The 16,570-nt window shown below is 40.3% G+C and overlaps 1 protein-coding gene across 13 annotated transcripts in view; it reads right to left on the minus strand.

Annotated features, from left to right (window-relative positions):
- zgc:110045 (uncharacterized protein LOC664755 homolog) overlaps window positions 1-16,570 on the minus strand; it is a 156,920-nt gene that overhangs the window by 13,036 nt on the left and 127,314 nt on the right. For 9 of the 13 annotated variants that reach the window (XM_055657675.1, XM_055657666.1, XM_055657629.1 and 6 more), the window contains 3 exons: window positions 14,725-14,800; window positions 13,726-13,781; window positions 8,957-9,126 (listed from right to left, as the gene is read on the minus strand). In XM_055657675.1, coding sequence (XP_055513650.1) covers window positions 8,957-9,126; window positions 13,726-13,781; window positions 14,725-14,800 — 302 coding nt within the window. The remainder of the gene's footprint in view (window positions 1-8,956; window positions 9,127-13,725; window positions 13,782-14,724; window positions 14,801-16,570) is intronic. The other 4 variants (XM_055657647.1, XM_055657638.1, XM_055657583.1 and 1 more) reach the window with 1 other exon arrangement.

Consider the following 16,570-nt stretch of genomic DNA (forward strand, 5'->3'; position numbering starts at 1 on the left):
GCATCTAGCCTGTCCAATCCCTTAAGAATTAAATATATTTCTATAAGATTCCCTCTCACCCTTCTAAATTCCAGTGAATATAAGCCCAGTCGATCCATTCTTTCATCATATGTCAATCCCGCCATCCTGGGAATTACACGGTGAAACTACGCTGCACTCCCTCAATAGTAAGAAAGTCCTTCCTCAAATTAGGATACAAAAACTTCACATAATACTCCAGGTGCGGTCTCCCAGGGCCCTGTACAACTGCAGTAGGACCTCCTTGCTCCTATACTCAAATCTTCTCGCTATGAAGGCCAACATGCCACTTGCTTTCTTCACTGTCTGCTGTACCTGCATGCTTACTTTCAGTGATTGATGTACAAGGACACCCAGGTCTCGTTGCACCTCAGCCTTTTCCTAATCTGCCACTTCTTCCCACCCTGCTTCCTGCAAAGACTATCCCCTACTCCCAATTCCTTCGTCTATGCCGCATCTGCGCCTGAGGTTTTCCATACTAGTACATCTGAGATGCCCTAATTCTTTAGGGAACAGGGGTTCCATTCTCCACTTTCCGCCTTCCACAGAGACTGTTCTCTCCGAATCTCCCTGGTTAACTCAACCCTTCCCACCCAAACCACCCCTGCCCAAGTACATTCCGATGCAACACCTGTCGCTATACCTCTTCCCTTGACTCTGTCCAGGGACCCCAACAGTCCTTTCAGATTAGGCAGAGGTTCAGTTGCATCTCCTCCAACCTCATCAACTGTATCCGTTGTTCAAGATGTGGACTCTTATACATCGTCGAGACCAAACGCAGATTAGACGATCGTTTCGCGGAACACCTTCGCTCAGCTCGCCTGAACCAACCTGATCTCCCGGTATCTGGACACTTTAATTCTCCTCCCCATTTCTACACAGATCTTTCTGTCCTCGATCTCCTTGATTGTCAGTGAGGGTAAACACAAATTGGAGGAACACCATCTCATATTTCGTTTGGGCAGCTTACAGCTCAGTGGTATGAATTTTGATTTCTCTCACTTCTGGTAGCTCCGGCATTCCCTCTCTCTTTATCCCTCCCCCACCCAAGTCACACTAGTTTCTCATTTTCACCCTACAAACAACTTACAATGGCCTTTTTCCTTTATCATCGTTACTTTTTTGCATATCTTTCATTCATTGTTCTTTATCTCTCCACATCACCATCTAGATCTCTTGTTTCCCTTATCCCTAACCAGTCTGAAGAATGGTCACGACCCGAAATGTCATCCATTCCTTCTCTCCAGAGTTACTCCAGCTTTTTGTGTCCATCTTCAGTTTAAACCAGCATCTGCATTTCTTACTGCATTTAGATAATAATCTGCCTTCTTGTTCTTGCCACCAAAGTAGATAACCTCACATTTATCCGCATTATACTGCATCTGCCATGCATCGACCCACTCTCCCAATCTATCAGTCACCCTGCAGCCGCATCCGGAAATGGCGGTGCTGCCCAAGCAGCTGCGGATCGCCTGCAGTCCGTCTCTGTCTTTTCCTTGCATGGGGGCAGCGAGCGTTGTGGAGCCAGAGGGGGGCAGGGAGGGGTGTGTGGATGGGGGTGATTGTGGGGGCGGGGAGGTTGTAGGGGGGGGGGGGGATTTGGGTGGGGGGTGGGGGGGGGGTGTGTGGGCGGGGGGCTAGTTGTGGGGTCAAGGGGGGAGGGGTGTGTTTGGTGGGGGGATTGTGCGGTCAAGGGGGTAGGGGTGTGAGGGGGCGGGGGGTTGTGGGGGAGGGGTGTGTGGGCGGGGGGGAGAGGTGTGGATTTGTGGATTCAATCTCTAGCACGGTTGCCTTTTCACCATTCCTTCCAGTTTCACAGAAAATGTAAGAGGACAATGACCTGAAATAATGATATTATGATATTTTGGGTTGTAAGTATATGGCAGAAGTTTGGAGTCGACCAGGAAATATTCTTGTGTACACTTTATGGACACCTGAGTAGAAAGAATATTTTCTTCCTGAAGGATTTGCAATCCTCCATACGTCCTTTATATTTGTGTTGTTTATATAAGTATTCAGATGTTCACTGGGATGTAATTATTCTTTGAAATGAAGATCTATCTAGGTATTGGTCTAATACACAGTTTAGATCCTCCCCGATTATCAAATTGGACTGGGATATATCTGGGATTAAATTAAATATTTTATTGAAAAAATGAGGGTTTTCAGAATTTGGACCGTATATGTTCACCAAAATCAATGAGGTTGAGTACATTTCTCCGGATACTATAATATACCTACCCTCCTTATTAGCAATTGTGGACTTATGTTTGAACGGGATACCTTTACGGATTAGAATTTCAGTGCCCCTGGCTTTAGAGGGAAAGGTGGAGTGATACAACTGTCTAATCTGTCTAAATTGTCCACCTACATCAACCGACTCCAACTGGTCCAGAACGCAGCCGCCCGACTCATCACCCACACCAAATCCTGGTATCACATCACTCCAGTCCTCAAACAACTTCACTGGCTTCTCATCTCCCACCGGATCACCTACAAAATCCTGATCCTCACCTACAAAGCCCTCCACCATCTGGCCCCCACATATCTCACTGACCTCCTCTCCCCCTTCCAACCCTCACGGTCCCTCAGATCCACATCTGCCGGTCTCCTCTCCATCCACAAGTCCAACCTCTGCAGATTAGGGGACAGAGCCTTCTCCAGGGCAGCTCCCAGGCTCTGGAACTCCCTCCCCCAACTGATCCACAATTCTGTGTCCCTCACCATCTTCCAGTCCCGCCCCAAGACCCATATCTTCACCTCTGCCTATCCTTAGCCCTACGTCCCCCTCCCTTTTCATCTGTGCATTAATTGCCTTATTATTGTGTTTTGTATTGAATTCTGTCTTTCCTTTGTGTACTAGTCATGTCTCTACTATTTATTTCATTCCCCTTACATGTTTTTCCTCTACCTCCTAAATTTTTGTAAGGTGTCCTTGAGACTCTTGAAAGGTGCCCATAAATAAAATTTATTATTATTATTATTAATCCACCTACAACCTCAGCATTCTTGAGGTGAGCCTCCTGATGGAATATTATGTCAGTGTTAAGTGATTTTAAGTGCGGTCCGATTACCAGTCTGCTGGCCCTTTGCCCGTAAATGCGTTGAATAGTGAACCATTTTGTTCTTTTTTTAACGTAGTTTGATCGGCACGGTACGGAGCTAATTACACGTGCGTCCTATCCCTCCATAGCGCCACCGGAAGTCACAAATCCAAAGTGTTAATGTGAAATCACCTTTTTAACTTCCCAATGTGCTAATCTGTGAAATAGATGCAACATTTTCAACAACATGCATCTCAGCTGCCTTGACTCACCGCATTAACATACTATTTTTAAGCAACTGAGTAGAGTGGATGTACTGAACATCTGTTCCATTATTTTAAAGCACATTACAAGCAAAACATTTGATGGATTATAGAGTTGGATGTATAGTACGCAAAAGACTCAACAAAATGAGCTACTGAGAAGGCAAAGCTGCTCTGAGATTCAGTGACTCCCCACTGGATATAATTGTAAGTATCTCCAGGGACAGCCAACTCCCAGCTGAGAGATTAATTCTGCCAATGATATCAAGATGATGTAGCTGGAAGCTACCACAAATATGCATGATGAGTGAGATTTCCCCAGGTACAGTTCATTGTAGTCTTTTGCAGGGCCCCATGGCAGCACTGCATGAATACAACCCAAGGTGATATGTCCATTGAGTTCCACGAGTTGAACAAATGCATATTTCCAAAGTTTGGAAAGTGATCAGTAAATTTCACATTTAATCCAAAATGTACTCCAAGATTTCTTAAACCATCTCCCAGAACAACTTTTAAGAATGAAATAATCATCAAGTAATCTATCATGAGGCTGCAGTTTTTACTGGTTTTCACTGCTGCTGCTCTCTTACTTTGGTTTCACAAGAACGTTCTAGTGATCACATGAAATCCAAGTGCTACCAAGCTAAAGTCCAAAACTTCAGCTATTATTGCTGTTGATGTGTTTTCAATGTACAGCAATCCATTGATTTATGAGAGGGTTTGTGTTCTATCAAAAATTCACACATCAATCTTTCAAAAATTGAGAATTCACTATATTGAGATTCCCAACCTGCTCTCCTGAGATCTTTTCACAGTGAACATACTTGGAGATAACGTCCGATTTTTGAAGCATGCTACTCATATAACATAATAATTGGCACAACTTCCAATCCCTCCCACTTATAACTAGTAGATAGGGATGTGGATTGTGCTAACGTGATGGCAGGGAACTGCAGACAAAGCCAAAAAGTAGAGACATGGTTTACAACAGTGACAACACCCAAGTTCCAAGAACTTCATTGATTATGTTGTGGCATGCACCCATCATTGTAACAGAAAATTGGTTCGACTATCAACTAAGCTGGACGTGTGTAATCATTTTATTCTGTAATCATGGCCTAGTTTGTTACCTAATTAAGTCTTTATGTAACCTCAATTCTGTAATCAAGAACTAATTTTACTGTTAATCAAGTTTCTGTGTAATCTTGTCAGCTGAGAATGTAAAAGCTGTACAAAAGTCATGCTCAGTAGATCAGTTTTGTTCGGTCTCCTCATGCACCAGTTTTAATAAGTTGCCAATTACTTTGAACACCAACACCACGTGGCCTTTACATTTGCTCCTACAACAATGCTTTTCCAATTTTATTCTCTTGCTAGTTCCCCATCTTAGTCATAGAGTCATATAACATATAGCAAACAGGCCCTTTGACACAACTTGGCCATGCCGACCAAGATGCCCCCCCATCTACACTATGTCCCATGTCCACGTTTGGCCCATATCTCTCTAAACATTTCCTGTCTATGTACCAGTACAAAGTCCAAATTCCAGAGAATGTCCTTCTTTACTTGATGTCTCTATGTTAAATTAGCCTTTTGAAAAGAGTGATATTTATCCAAGTCTCATCCAAATCGATTATCATTTATTTAGTGACTTTATGGGTTGATTAACTACAGATATTGCGAGATACTAATGTCCATACACATGCAGCTCATTATTGTTCAACAATCCCATTTACTAAAATGAGCTGCATTGATTCTCTTCCTTTTTAACCAGGCCGCTGAAATTCACTTTTGACCAGGTGATACCATTCCCCCTAATTTATCCCTAAGCAGCAGCATAGATTTGAAGTTGGCATTGGATATTCTTGAATATCAAAATACTCACTGATTAATCTCAACCTGAAATTAATTTAGATGTGAAATATCTGGCATTATCATTTTCCTGGAATTAGGTTGAACAGTTCTAACTCTTGGAAATTAATTTCATGGTAAGTTCTCAGAAAGGGGAATCAAAAGCCCATATTTTATTTGTATTTCCTTACATCAAAATTCTTATGAGAAACTGAATATATAAAATTCAAAAATTCTTAATATTTGCGGTGTAATAACAGATTGTATATCACGGAGATATTATTTGTTATTATGTTTTATTCCTTTTTCAATATTCTACTAACGATAGATAACTTGGTTGTTGACTATGTCTTCCATCTTGATGTAAATAGCACCAATTGTTGTACATGGAGCAGTGAAATGTGCATCACAGGATAAGGCCATTCAACCCATATTGTCTGTGCCAAATAGGATTACAAGACATATTAATCTGATTTGCCCGCACATGATCCATATTCCTTAATTTTCTGCACATCCATGTGCCTTTCCAAAAGCCTCTTCAATGCCAAAATTATATCTGCCTGCATCAAAGCCTCTAGCTGTGTATTCCAGGCACCCATCACCTTCTGTGTAAAAAAACTTGCCCTGCATATATCCTTTAAAATTTTCCACTCTCACCTTAAAGTTATGCCCAATAGGCTTTGAGATTTCCACCCTGTCTACCCAATCTATGCCTCTCATAATTTTAAATCAAGTCTTTCCTCAGCCTCCAACGTTCCAGAGTCTGTATAACCTCTCCATATAGCCAATACCCTTTAACCCAGGCAGCATTCTGGTAAACCTCTTCTGCAAATTCCTGTCCAAACCTCCACACCCTTCCTGTAATGGGGTGACCCAAACTGTATGCAATTCTCCATAAATAGACACAAAATGCTGGAGTAAATCAGCGGGCCAGGCAGCATCTCTGGATAGAAGGAATGGGTGTCGTCACCCATTACTTCTATCCTAAGATGCTATCTGTCACGCTGAGTAACTAGCATTTTGGGCCTATCTTCGGTATTAAACCAGCATCAGCAGTTCCTTCCTTCACAATACTCCAAATGCAGTCTCACTGGAGTCCAATAGAGCTGCATCATTACGTCCAGACTCGTATACTCAATGCCCTGACCAATTAGGGCAGACATACCATAAGTCTCATTGCCGAGACGTAATTAGGATTCACTTGAATAATGAAGGCTTTATTCTAAACTGATTGAAGCTATCACAAAATGGGAGCAGGATCATAGCATTAGGGAACTATTCTTTTGTAACTATTGCTTCAATCCAATAGTTTAACAAAAAACAATGCCACAGTTGCTGAGACCAAACCTCTGGTGTAAATAGAAGCTACATGCCAATGATTCAGTACAACATGCAATGGACAAGTGGAATGTGACAGCTGGAATTACAGGTGGGATGAAATCATTGGGTTCAAACCATTCATCTAAATTTGTGAGACAAATTTGTGCATTAATCATGTTTAACTTTCAGCAGTAGCAGGTGTCCTCCATAGATACCGTTGCAGCTCCTGTTAAATTTATGACTGTATACAATGTTTTCCGTGTAGTAGGTGCTGAGGACCTCAAAACCAATGTGGATACTACTGTGGTGGACACTGGGGAAAGCTACTGAGGACCAAGTAAACGGGTGCTGCATCAAGTCCAGTCAGAGGTCATTACATCCACAGAAAATTTAATGTGTTCCATGAGACCCAGAGAAGTTTACTTCTGAAGTGATGAAATAATGACAACGTCATTGGTTTTCTATGTTTACAAACTGGGCATTTCTTATTCTCTATTGATCTTGGAAAATTTGTAGTTGATTTTAATGACTGTCAATGTAAGAAAATTAGCGTTTTTGTTAGTAATGCTGATTTTTCAAACAGTGTGTTTTTTAAAATAATTTCATGCAGTGAACTCCAAATGTAATTGAATTTGCTAACTGAATTTTAGCTTAAGGGATCAGGTTACCATCTGGTTTGGGAATTGCTCTGCCAAGGACAAGAAGGCTCTGCAGAGAGTAGTGCGTTCGGCCAAACGTACTATGGGAACTTCACTTGCCCCCCTGCAGGAACTATACATCAGGAGGTGCAACTCCAGAGCCAACAATATCATGAGAGACCCCTTCCACCCCTGCAACAGACTGTTCCAGCTGCTACGGTCAGGCAAACGCCTCTGTTGCCATACGGTGAGAACGGAGAGGTTGAGAAGGAGTTTCTTCCCAGAGGCCATTCGGACTGTAAATGCCTATCTCACCGGGGACTAACTCTACTGAACGCGTTTCCTTCCATTATTTATTATGTAAAAGAATATGTGTGTTATGATTGTGTTTATAGTTTGTTTGGTTGTTTGGTTGTTTGTCTTTTGCACAAAAGTCCGCGAGCATTGCCACTTTCATTTCACTGCACATCTCGTATGTGTATGTGACAAGTAAACTTGACTTGACTTGAGGTTAGGTGGATTGTGATTGCTTTGCCTTGCCTGATAAAGGAATGGATAATAGAGCAGAAATACAAAAAATCTACATTTTGGTTTCTCATCAGTGGAGTTGTATGTGTAACATATGGCAATACTGTGATCTTGTGAATTGTCACAGAAACATGCAAAAGCATTTTTTCCACAGTTAATATTTGACCTCACACACACACTTTCCCAGCAATCAATTAAAAAATGATTAGTGCAAAGTATATAAGCCATGATTGCATTACTTGAGACACACGTGACTGCAGATGCTGGAGTCTAAAGCAGAAAACAGACTGCTGGAGGGACAGCAGGTCAGACAGCATCTGTGGAGGGAAATAGATCAATAATGTGTTTATTTCCCACAGTAGATACCATCTGACCTGCTGAGTTTGCCCTGTAGTTTATTGTTATTAGTTTACTAGTTATTGATAAAATGTTCTATTATTTTCTTGATAGATTTGATTAAAATGTATTTTTATACTGTAGATGGTTTATGCATGCAACCAATCATATAGCAACCTCAGCACTACTAACCCCGCTTTAGGTATCGTTTATAATAACGCCTGCTTCTCCTTCTGCGCAGTACAGTAGCAGACTGGAGTCAGTGACTACTCATGTATCGTTTAACTCTGTGTCCTTATTAAAGACAACTTATTAAAGTTACACGTGTGTAATGTCTCATTTACATATACCTTACATTTTCAGTAATAATTCATCATATCCTTAACTTCAATGATTTATCTTTTTTTCTGTCCTAGCCTCGGAAATGACAATTAAAATTGAATCTGAATCTGAATCAAATCACGTTGGTACCTTTTCCAATGCCAACATAATTTCCAGGAAGTTCGGGAAACTATGAACTCTTCAATTGTGGAAATTTCAAACGAGACTGCAGTGAAATGATCTTGACTAAGTCATTATTCACTGAGTCATGCTGCAGTTCCATAGTAATAAAATGTATTCATATTAGCAGTGTGGCAATAGTAATAGCTACTCATTACAACAGCAGCTTTGTTATGTATAGATGCACAGTTAAAACCATTTAATAACTGAAATGCTTTTACTGTTAAAATTATTATTAGTGGTATGAATAGTAATGAGACATAATGGGGAATAACCTGAATCTATTTTATATAATGCCTACGATTACGATTTTTCTTTTATTTAGGGAATGACAACCATGACTTGATTCCCACGCATTTTCAATACATGAGGTTGGAGAGCACATTTTGACTACACAATTAAGGCACAACTTCTCATCTGTTGTGTCCTTCCAGGGAACAATAAAGAGGGAACCTACCTTGCATTTATGAGATATTGTGCCAGGCTAATGTTGGCAGGGGATCCTGTGATGGTAATCTGTCGCTCTGTGGAACCTTCAATGGCATTCGCAATTTTGATTTGTGCTCCAGACATCTGTCTAATTTCATTTATTTTGGTTCCTTGTCTGCCAATAATGCATCCAATTAACTGTCATGAAACAAAAATAGAAACACATCATCATCCGTTAAAAGGATGTGCAGAGGAGCCATAATTTACCAAGTAATATTAATCATTGATTTTTAAAAATTTGAAAAGCTATACACAAAACACAAAATTTAAAATGCATTCTATTAAACTATAAAAGTAAACATATTCCTTAGACTTTCCCATTAGTAAAATTTTGACCTCTAGATTACACCGTGAAGATTAGACCAAGAAGCATATAGCATACCTGCCAACATTTGAAAATGAAAAATCTTATTCTGAGTGCGTGGGTTGAAGGAGTGCAAGCGCCGGGTGGGATCAGTATGGATGGGGTCATACCCATGTGAGAGTACAAGAATGCATAACTTGTTTATTGTGTATTTGTTATACAGCTTATTGTGTATTATATGTCATAGCTGCTTTCTTGCATTTGTCCAGAAGTTTATCATTGAAAGTCATTTGGTAGCAACGTTTCCCCTTGGCCTGGGAAAACGTTAAGAGGCTGGAATCTCTCTGTATCTCGTTCTTTCTTTCTCTCTCTCTCTCTCTCTCTCTCTTTCTCCCTCCTCTCTCTCTCTCTCTCTCTCTCTCTCTCTCTTTCCCTCTTGGGAGCTGATTGGACGGGAATTTTAAGGGGAAGCCGGTCGGTGATCGGACGCAATCCCCTTAGAGACAGCGGTTGATTGGCTGTTTTTTTCTTCATTTTAAAATGAACCTGTAACCTGTAATGCCAACATAATTTCCAGGAAGTTCGGGAAACTATGAACTCTTCAATTGTGGAGTGATCACTAAAGCCCTTATCTGAAAGAAAATAATCTGTAAGACTTTCTGGAGAGGATAGGGCGTGGGATGAAGACCTGATACAAATGTCATGGGGCAAATAGAAACATAGAAACATAGAAATTAGGTGCAGGAGTAGGCCATTCGGCCCTTCGAGCCTGCTTTACGGCCATTTATTATGATCATGGCTGATCATCCAATCAGTATCCCGTACCTGCCTTCTCTCCATACCCTCTGATCCCCTGGCCAACAAGGGCCACATCTAACTCCCTCTTAAATATAGCCAATGAACTGGCCTCAACTACCCTCTGTGGCAGAGAGTTCCAGAGATTCACCACTCTCTGTGTGAAAAAAGTTCTCCTCATCTCGGTTTTAAAGGATTTCCCCCTTATCCTTAAGCTGTGACCCCTTGTCCTGGACTTCCCCAACATCGGGAACAATCTTCCTGCTTCTAGCCTGTCCAACCCCTTAAGAATTTTGTAAGTTTCTATAAGATCCCCTCTCAATCTCCTAAACTCTAGAGAGTATAAACCAAGTCTATCCAGTCTTTCTTCATAAGACAGTCCTGACATCCCAGGAATCAGTCTGGTGAACCTTCTCTGCACTCCCTCTATGGCAATAATGTCCTTCCTCAGATTTGGAGACCAAAACTGCACGCAATACTCCAGGTGTGGTCTCACCAAGACCCTGTACAACTGCAGTAGAACCTCCCTGCTCCTATACTCAAATCCTCTTGCTATGAAAGCCAACATGCCATTCGCTTTCTTTACTGCCTGCTGCACCTGCATGCCTACCTTCAATGACTGGTGTACCATGACACCCAGGTCTCGCTGCATCTCCCCTTTTCCCAATCGGCCACCGTTTAGATAATAATCTGCTTTCCCGTTTTTGCCACCAAAATGGATAACCTCACATTTATCCACATTAAACTGCATCTGCCAAACATTTGCCCACTCACCCAGCCTATCCAAATCACCTTGCAGTCTCCTAGCATCCTCCTCACACCTAACACTGCCCCCCAGCTTAGTGTCATCCGCAAACTTGGAGATATTGCCTTCAATTCCCTCATCCAGATCTTTAATATATATTGTAAATAGCTGGGGTCCCAGTACTGAGCCTTGCGGTACCCCACTAGTCACTGCCTGCCATTGTGAAAAGGACCCGTTTACTCCTACTCTTTGCTTCCTGTTTGCCAGCCAGTTCTCTATCCACATCAATACTGAACCCCCAATGCCATGTGCTTTAAGTTTGTATACTAATCTCTTATGTGGGACCTTGTCGAAAGCCTTCTGGAAGTCCAGATACACCACATCCACTGGTTCTCCCCTATCCACGCTACTAGTTACATCCTCGAAAAATTCTATAAGATTCGTCAGACATGATTTACCTTTCGTAAATCCATGCTGACTTTGTCCAATGATTTCACCACTTTCCAAATGTGCTGCTATCCCATCTTTAATAACTGACTCTAGCAGTTTCCCCACTACCGATGTTAGGCTAACTGGTCTGTAATTCCCCGTTTTCTCTCTCCCTCCCTTCTTAAAAAGTGGGGTTACGTTTGCTACCCGCCAATCCTCTGGAACTACTCCAGAATCTAATGAGTTTTGAAAGATTATTACTAATGCATCCACTATTTCTGGAGCTACTTCCTAAATAGCAGCCTTCCAACCATAATCATATTATAATTCTAACTCGACCATTGCCTTCTGCAGTGGCCATGCTTTACAAATTTATTATTTTAAGTGTTCAGGATCATTTGTATTCTTCTTGTAATAACCATCTCTCTGGAATCATTGTCAATTTAGATGTTACCTTAAATTTTAAAAGAAGCAGCTACCATGGGTTTAGAGCAAAATTATCTGCAGATTCTTTCTTTTCTCTCCCTGTTTTTTTTATGTGGTATAGTTTGCCAATAGAATAAACTGAAAAAACAATATCAAGTGTGTAAATAATTTGGTAGTTTAGGGAGGGTGTATAATCAAACACATACACAAATGCAAGCATTTGTATTAAGTTCAATACATTTTTGAAGAAATAATTTAAGTTTGTTTTAAAGCTGCCTGTTGCAGGCAACAGTTGAATCATCTGATTGATAGGCTTTGACATTAGGATGTTTAAAAGAGAAGTAGGTATGTTTATGGAAATTAGAAATAAATACTTTTTTAATGTAAAGATAAATTTAATGCAAAACATAAAATCCTCCTTAGTGGCAATGCACCTCAGACCCTGCATCAGCTCTGAGAGGAAATTATGCAGCATAATGCCATTCAGTAAATCCTGAACTTCCAAACTTGAAACTACATGTATCGTGTTCCAGGAATTATGGCCTTTTAAAATGCAGATTGCAAATGCTGAGCAGGAGTCAACCATGTGTGTACACATCCAACTTATGTAATTGTGCATTTGCCACAATGCTAAAGTTTATCAAATAAAACATGAATTTATGGTGAGAAGGCAGGCACAGGTTACTGATTGTGAATGATCAGCCATGTAGGTATGTTACAGAACTTACCTTCAGCGGCGCTACAGTTCTGCCACTGGCCGTTGTTGTGTGCGACTTTGGCGCCTTTGGGGGGGGGGGGGGGGGGGGGGGGGGGGGCGGGGTTAAAATGCGTTTTTTCCTGCCTGCCGGAGTTTTATTTTCTCGGGCTGCTAGCTAATGCTGAAGAATTGTTCCGACTGCCATTTTGTGAATTTTTTTTTTAAACCGCAGGACAATTGCAGCGCTGGAGTAAAGGAAAAATCCGCTTCTAATGCCATCAACGCCGACGACGGGATGGATTTCCCGTACGGGACAGCTAAACGTAAGCTGTTTATTTTACATATAAACGTGCTTCTTAGGATTACCTTAATCTAAATTTTATGTTGCGAAAAGGCCCTATACGAACCGGCAGTATTTTTCCTGCCGATATGGGGTTTAAATTCACCACAACCGCAATGTTCCAATCGATTACGTTCCACAAAATCCCACAGAAGATGATTTAAATGGCCATTAATTTACGGGAATTAAACAAGTCCTTCCATTTGGCCTATAAATTCATGACAATGAGATTTAAAAATCATGTTATATTGTGAATTCTTGTGTGAATGTTATTTGGACACTTAGGCTATATAAAAATGTTAATCTTTTCTTAAGAAATGGATAGAGGTTTAGATCTAGTAATTGAATTTTGTAATTAGCTTCAATTAGGTAACTAATTATATGCTTTAATTTCAGATTATCCAAGTAAGATTGTTTCATATTTGTTTCAGAATGCTTCAATCTACAATAACTGAAAATGTCTCTTAATTTTTAAGAATGTCATGGGCTTTTGACTGTCCTCGATCACAACTTTTGTGTTGTCAATGGAAAAGCAATAGGGAACAAGATGCAAATTTCCGAGTATGAAAATGGCCATAACGTTTTTAATACTGAAGATATGAAAGTGAATTAGTTGTCAAATTAAAATTATTTTTATGCTTTATCTGATGGGATAAATTGCAGACTTGATTTTTAAAATCTCAAAATTTTGTAACATTGCTAAGCCATGATCATAATGAATGGCGGTGCAGGCTCGAAGAGCCAAATGGCCTCCTCCTGCACCTATTTTCTATGTTTCTATGTTTAAATTACAATTAAATTGATGTTAATATAAAATTAGGGTTAATCTGATAAGAATATTTGCAGTCATGAATTGCTTATTCATCATTTTAATTTTAAAAATCTACTGCAACCACAGATAATATGTTTGACCGAGGATAGCATTTACAGTGATAAATAAATGCAATGATTAATAATTAAAAGATGAAGACCAACAGGGATGATAATTTGGGAACACTTACATCATTTGGAATAGTAAGTTCATGGGAACTGGTCTGACCTGTTGCATCTAATCCTGCTGATAGGACAAAAAGGGAAGTCTATTATAACCATTCTCTCCAGACGCCCAAAAATAAGAATGCCTTAAAAGATTTAAAGCAATAATGGAGAAGCAATGCCAAAGAATAAGTATTGGATATTGAAACAGCAATGCGCAGAATTAAAAAAATAAGAGCACAAAATTATTGAATAATGAATAAAGTACAAACAAAAAGAATTCACGATGTAGGAGAAAAAGCAATAGAAGTACAGAGAATGTGGAAAGAGAGCAAGACATGGATGCAAAATGGTGAGGTGGTTTTTCAAGTCGAAAGGGAAATTGAAATATCTGACAAGATGCAACATGAAGAGGATAAAAAGAAAATCTGAGAACATAATTCAATGAAAAGTAAACATCTGGGAGTGAGTAAAGAGTGATGAGAGGGACAGCACGTAAGTATGCATTAAGGATTAGAAAGGAAAATCCAAAATCCAAAATCCAAAATTAGTCACCACAATAAAAGGAAAACAAACATGATAACAAAAACGAAAAACTGTTCAGCAGGCTTTGGTTATTTTTGTCCATATCATATAAACTTTTTAATGTAGCATGCAACAGATGTATGTTAATGAGAATACCAAAGTTTTGCTATTACATAAATGTTTAATACTAGGACAAAATGTAATTTAGAGAACATTGAACAGGACATAATTTACTACATTGGAATTAATAACAGATATGTTACATTTAAACAATGCTACAACATTTATTTTAAACAGGAAATCTGTTAACATGGGTACAAGACAGCAATGAATAACTATTAATGGTATATACTTATTACAAGGATAATTTTAAACCAGTCACAGTTAAACGTGACAACAGGAAACTTGGTAATCGACCACATTTAATAAAGTGATATAATGACAATGGGAGATAAAGGTGCTTTGAGAAAGGACATCCCCAGGGAGTCAAGGGTACGTACCAGGGAAACCGGGGGTAGTCTGCCCAAGGGGAGTAAAAGGGGTATGTTGCATAGCCAACTGGTGAAGCTTGGTCAACTGCAGGGCAGGATGGGAAATTAGAGCTAACCAATCAAATGGAATTATATCAGAATACAAAAACCGTATTTAATTAACAAATGCAGAATTAATAAGACGCATAATTTGAAAACAGTCACTTTATTAAACAATAAAGTTAAGTCTAATGACATTTCTGCTGTTAATGCTTAAATACCATTTACATTTAAATGATTAACTAAACTTGAAATATTATCATGCAGATTCAATGATTTGTATCTTGGCCAACTTACATAGATCAATAGAAACATAGGAAATAGGTGCAGGAGGAGGCCATTCGGCCCTTCGAGCTAGCACCGCCATTCATTGTGATCATGGCTGATCGTCCCCTATCGATAACCCGTGCCTGTTTTCTCCCCATATCCCTTGACTCCACTAGCCCCTACAGCTCTATCTAACTCTCTCTTAAATCCATCCAGTGGCTTGACCTCCACTGCCCTCTGTGGCAGGGTATTTCCATAAATTCACAAGTCTCTCGATGAAAAAGTTTTTTCTCACCTCAGTCTTAAATGACCTCCCCTTTATTCTAAGACTGTGGCCCCCGGTTGTGGACTCACCCAACATTGGGAACATTTTTTCTGCATCTAGCTTGTCCAGTCCTTTTATAATTTTATATGTTTCTATAAGATCCCCTCTCATTCTTCTAAACTCCAGTGAATACAAGCCTAGTCTTTTCAACCTTTCCTCATATGACAGTCCCGCCATCCCAGGGATCAATCTCGTGAACCTACGCTGCACTGCCTCAATCACAAGGATGTCCTTCCTCAAATTAGGAGACCAAACTGTACACAATACTCCAGATGTGGTCTCACCAGAGCCCTATACAACTGCAGAGGAACCTCTTTACTCCTATACAGAAATCCTCATGTTATGAAGGCCAACATTCCATTAGCTTTCTTCACTGTCTGCTGTATCTATAAGCCAACTTTCAGTGACCGGTGTACAAGGATGCCCAGGTCTCGCTGCGCCTCCCACTTACCTAACCTAACCCCATTGAGATAATAATCTGCCCCCTTATTTTTGCCGCCAAAGTGGATAACCTCACATTTATCTTGCTGTGTTCAACCTGTCCAGGTCACCCTGCAACCTCCTAACATCCTCTTCACAGTTCACACTGCCACCCAGCTTTGTGTTATCCGCAAACTTGCTGTGTTGCTCCTAATTCCCTCTTCCAAATCATTAATATATATGGTAAACAGTTGCGGCCCCAACACCGAGCCTTGCGGCACTCCACTCGCCACTGCCTGCCATTCTGAAAAGGACCCGTTCACTCCTACTCTTTGCTTCCGGTCCGCCAACCAATTTTCTATCCATGTCAACGCCCTACCCCCAATACCATGTGCTCTAATTTTAGTCACCAGTCTCCCGTGCGGGACCTTATCAAAAGCTTTCTGAAAGTCTAGATACACTACATCCACTGGTACCCCTTCATCCATTTTACTTATCACATCCTGAAAATATTCCAGAAGATTAGTCAAGCATGATTTCCCTTTCATAAATTCATGTTGACTTGGACTAATCCTTTTAATGCTATCCAAATGCCCCATTATTACCTCTATAATAATTGACTCCAGCATCTTTCCCACCACCGAAGTTAGGCTAACTGGTCTGTAATTCCCCGTTTTCTCTCTCGCTCATTTCTTGAAAAGTGGGATAACATTAGCTATCCTCCAATCCACAGGAACTGATCCTGAATCTATTGAACATTGGAAAATTATCGCCAATGCGTCCACTATTTCTAAAGTCACCTCC

This window comes from Leucoraja erinacea, chromosome 2 (assembly GCF_028641065.1).
Source record: "Leucoraja erinacea ecotype New England chromosome 2, Leri_hhj_1, whole genome shotgun sequence".
Lineage (NCBI taxonomy): Eukaryota > Metazoa > Chordata > Chondrichthyes > Rajiformes > Rajidae > Leucoraja > Leucoraja erinaceus.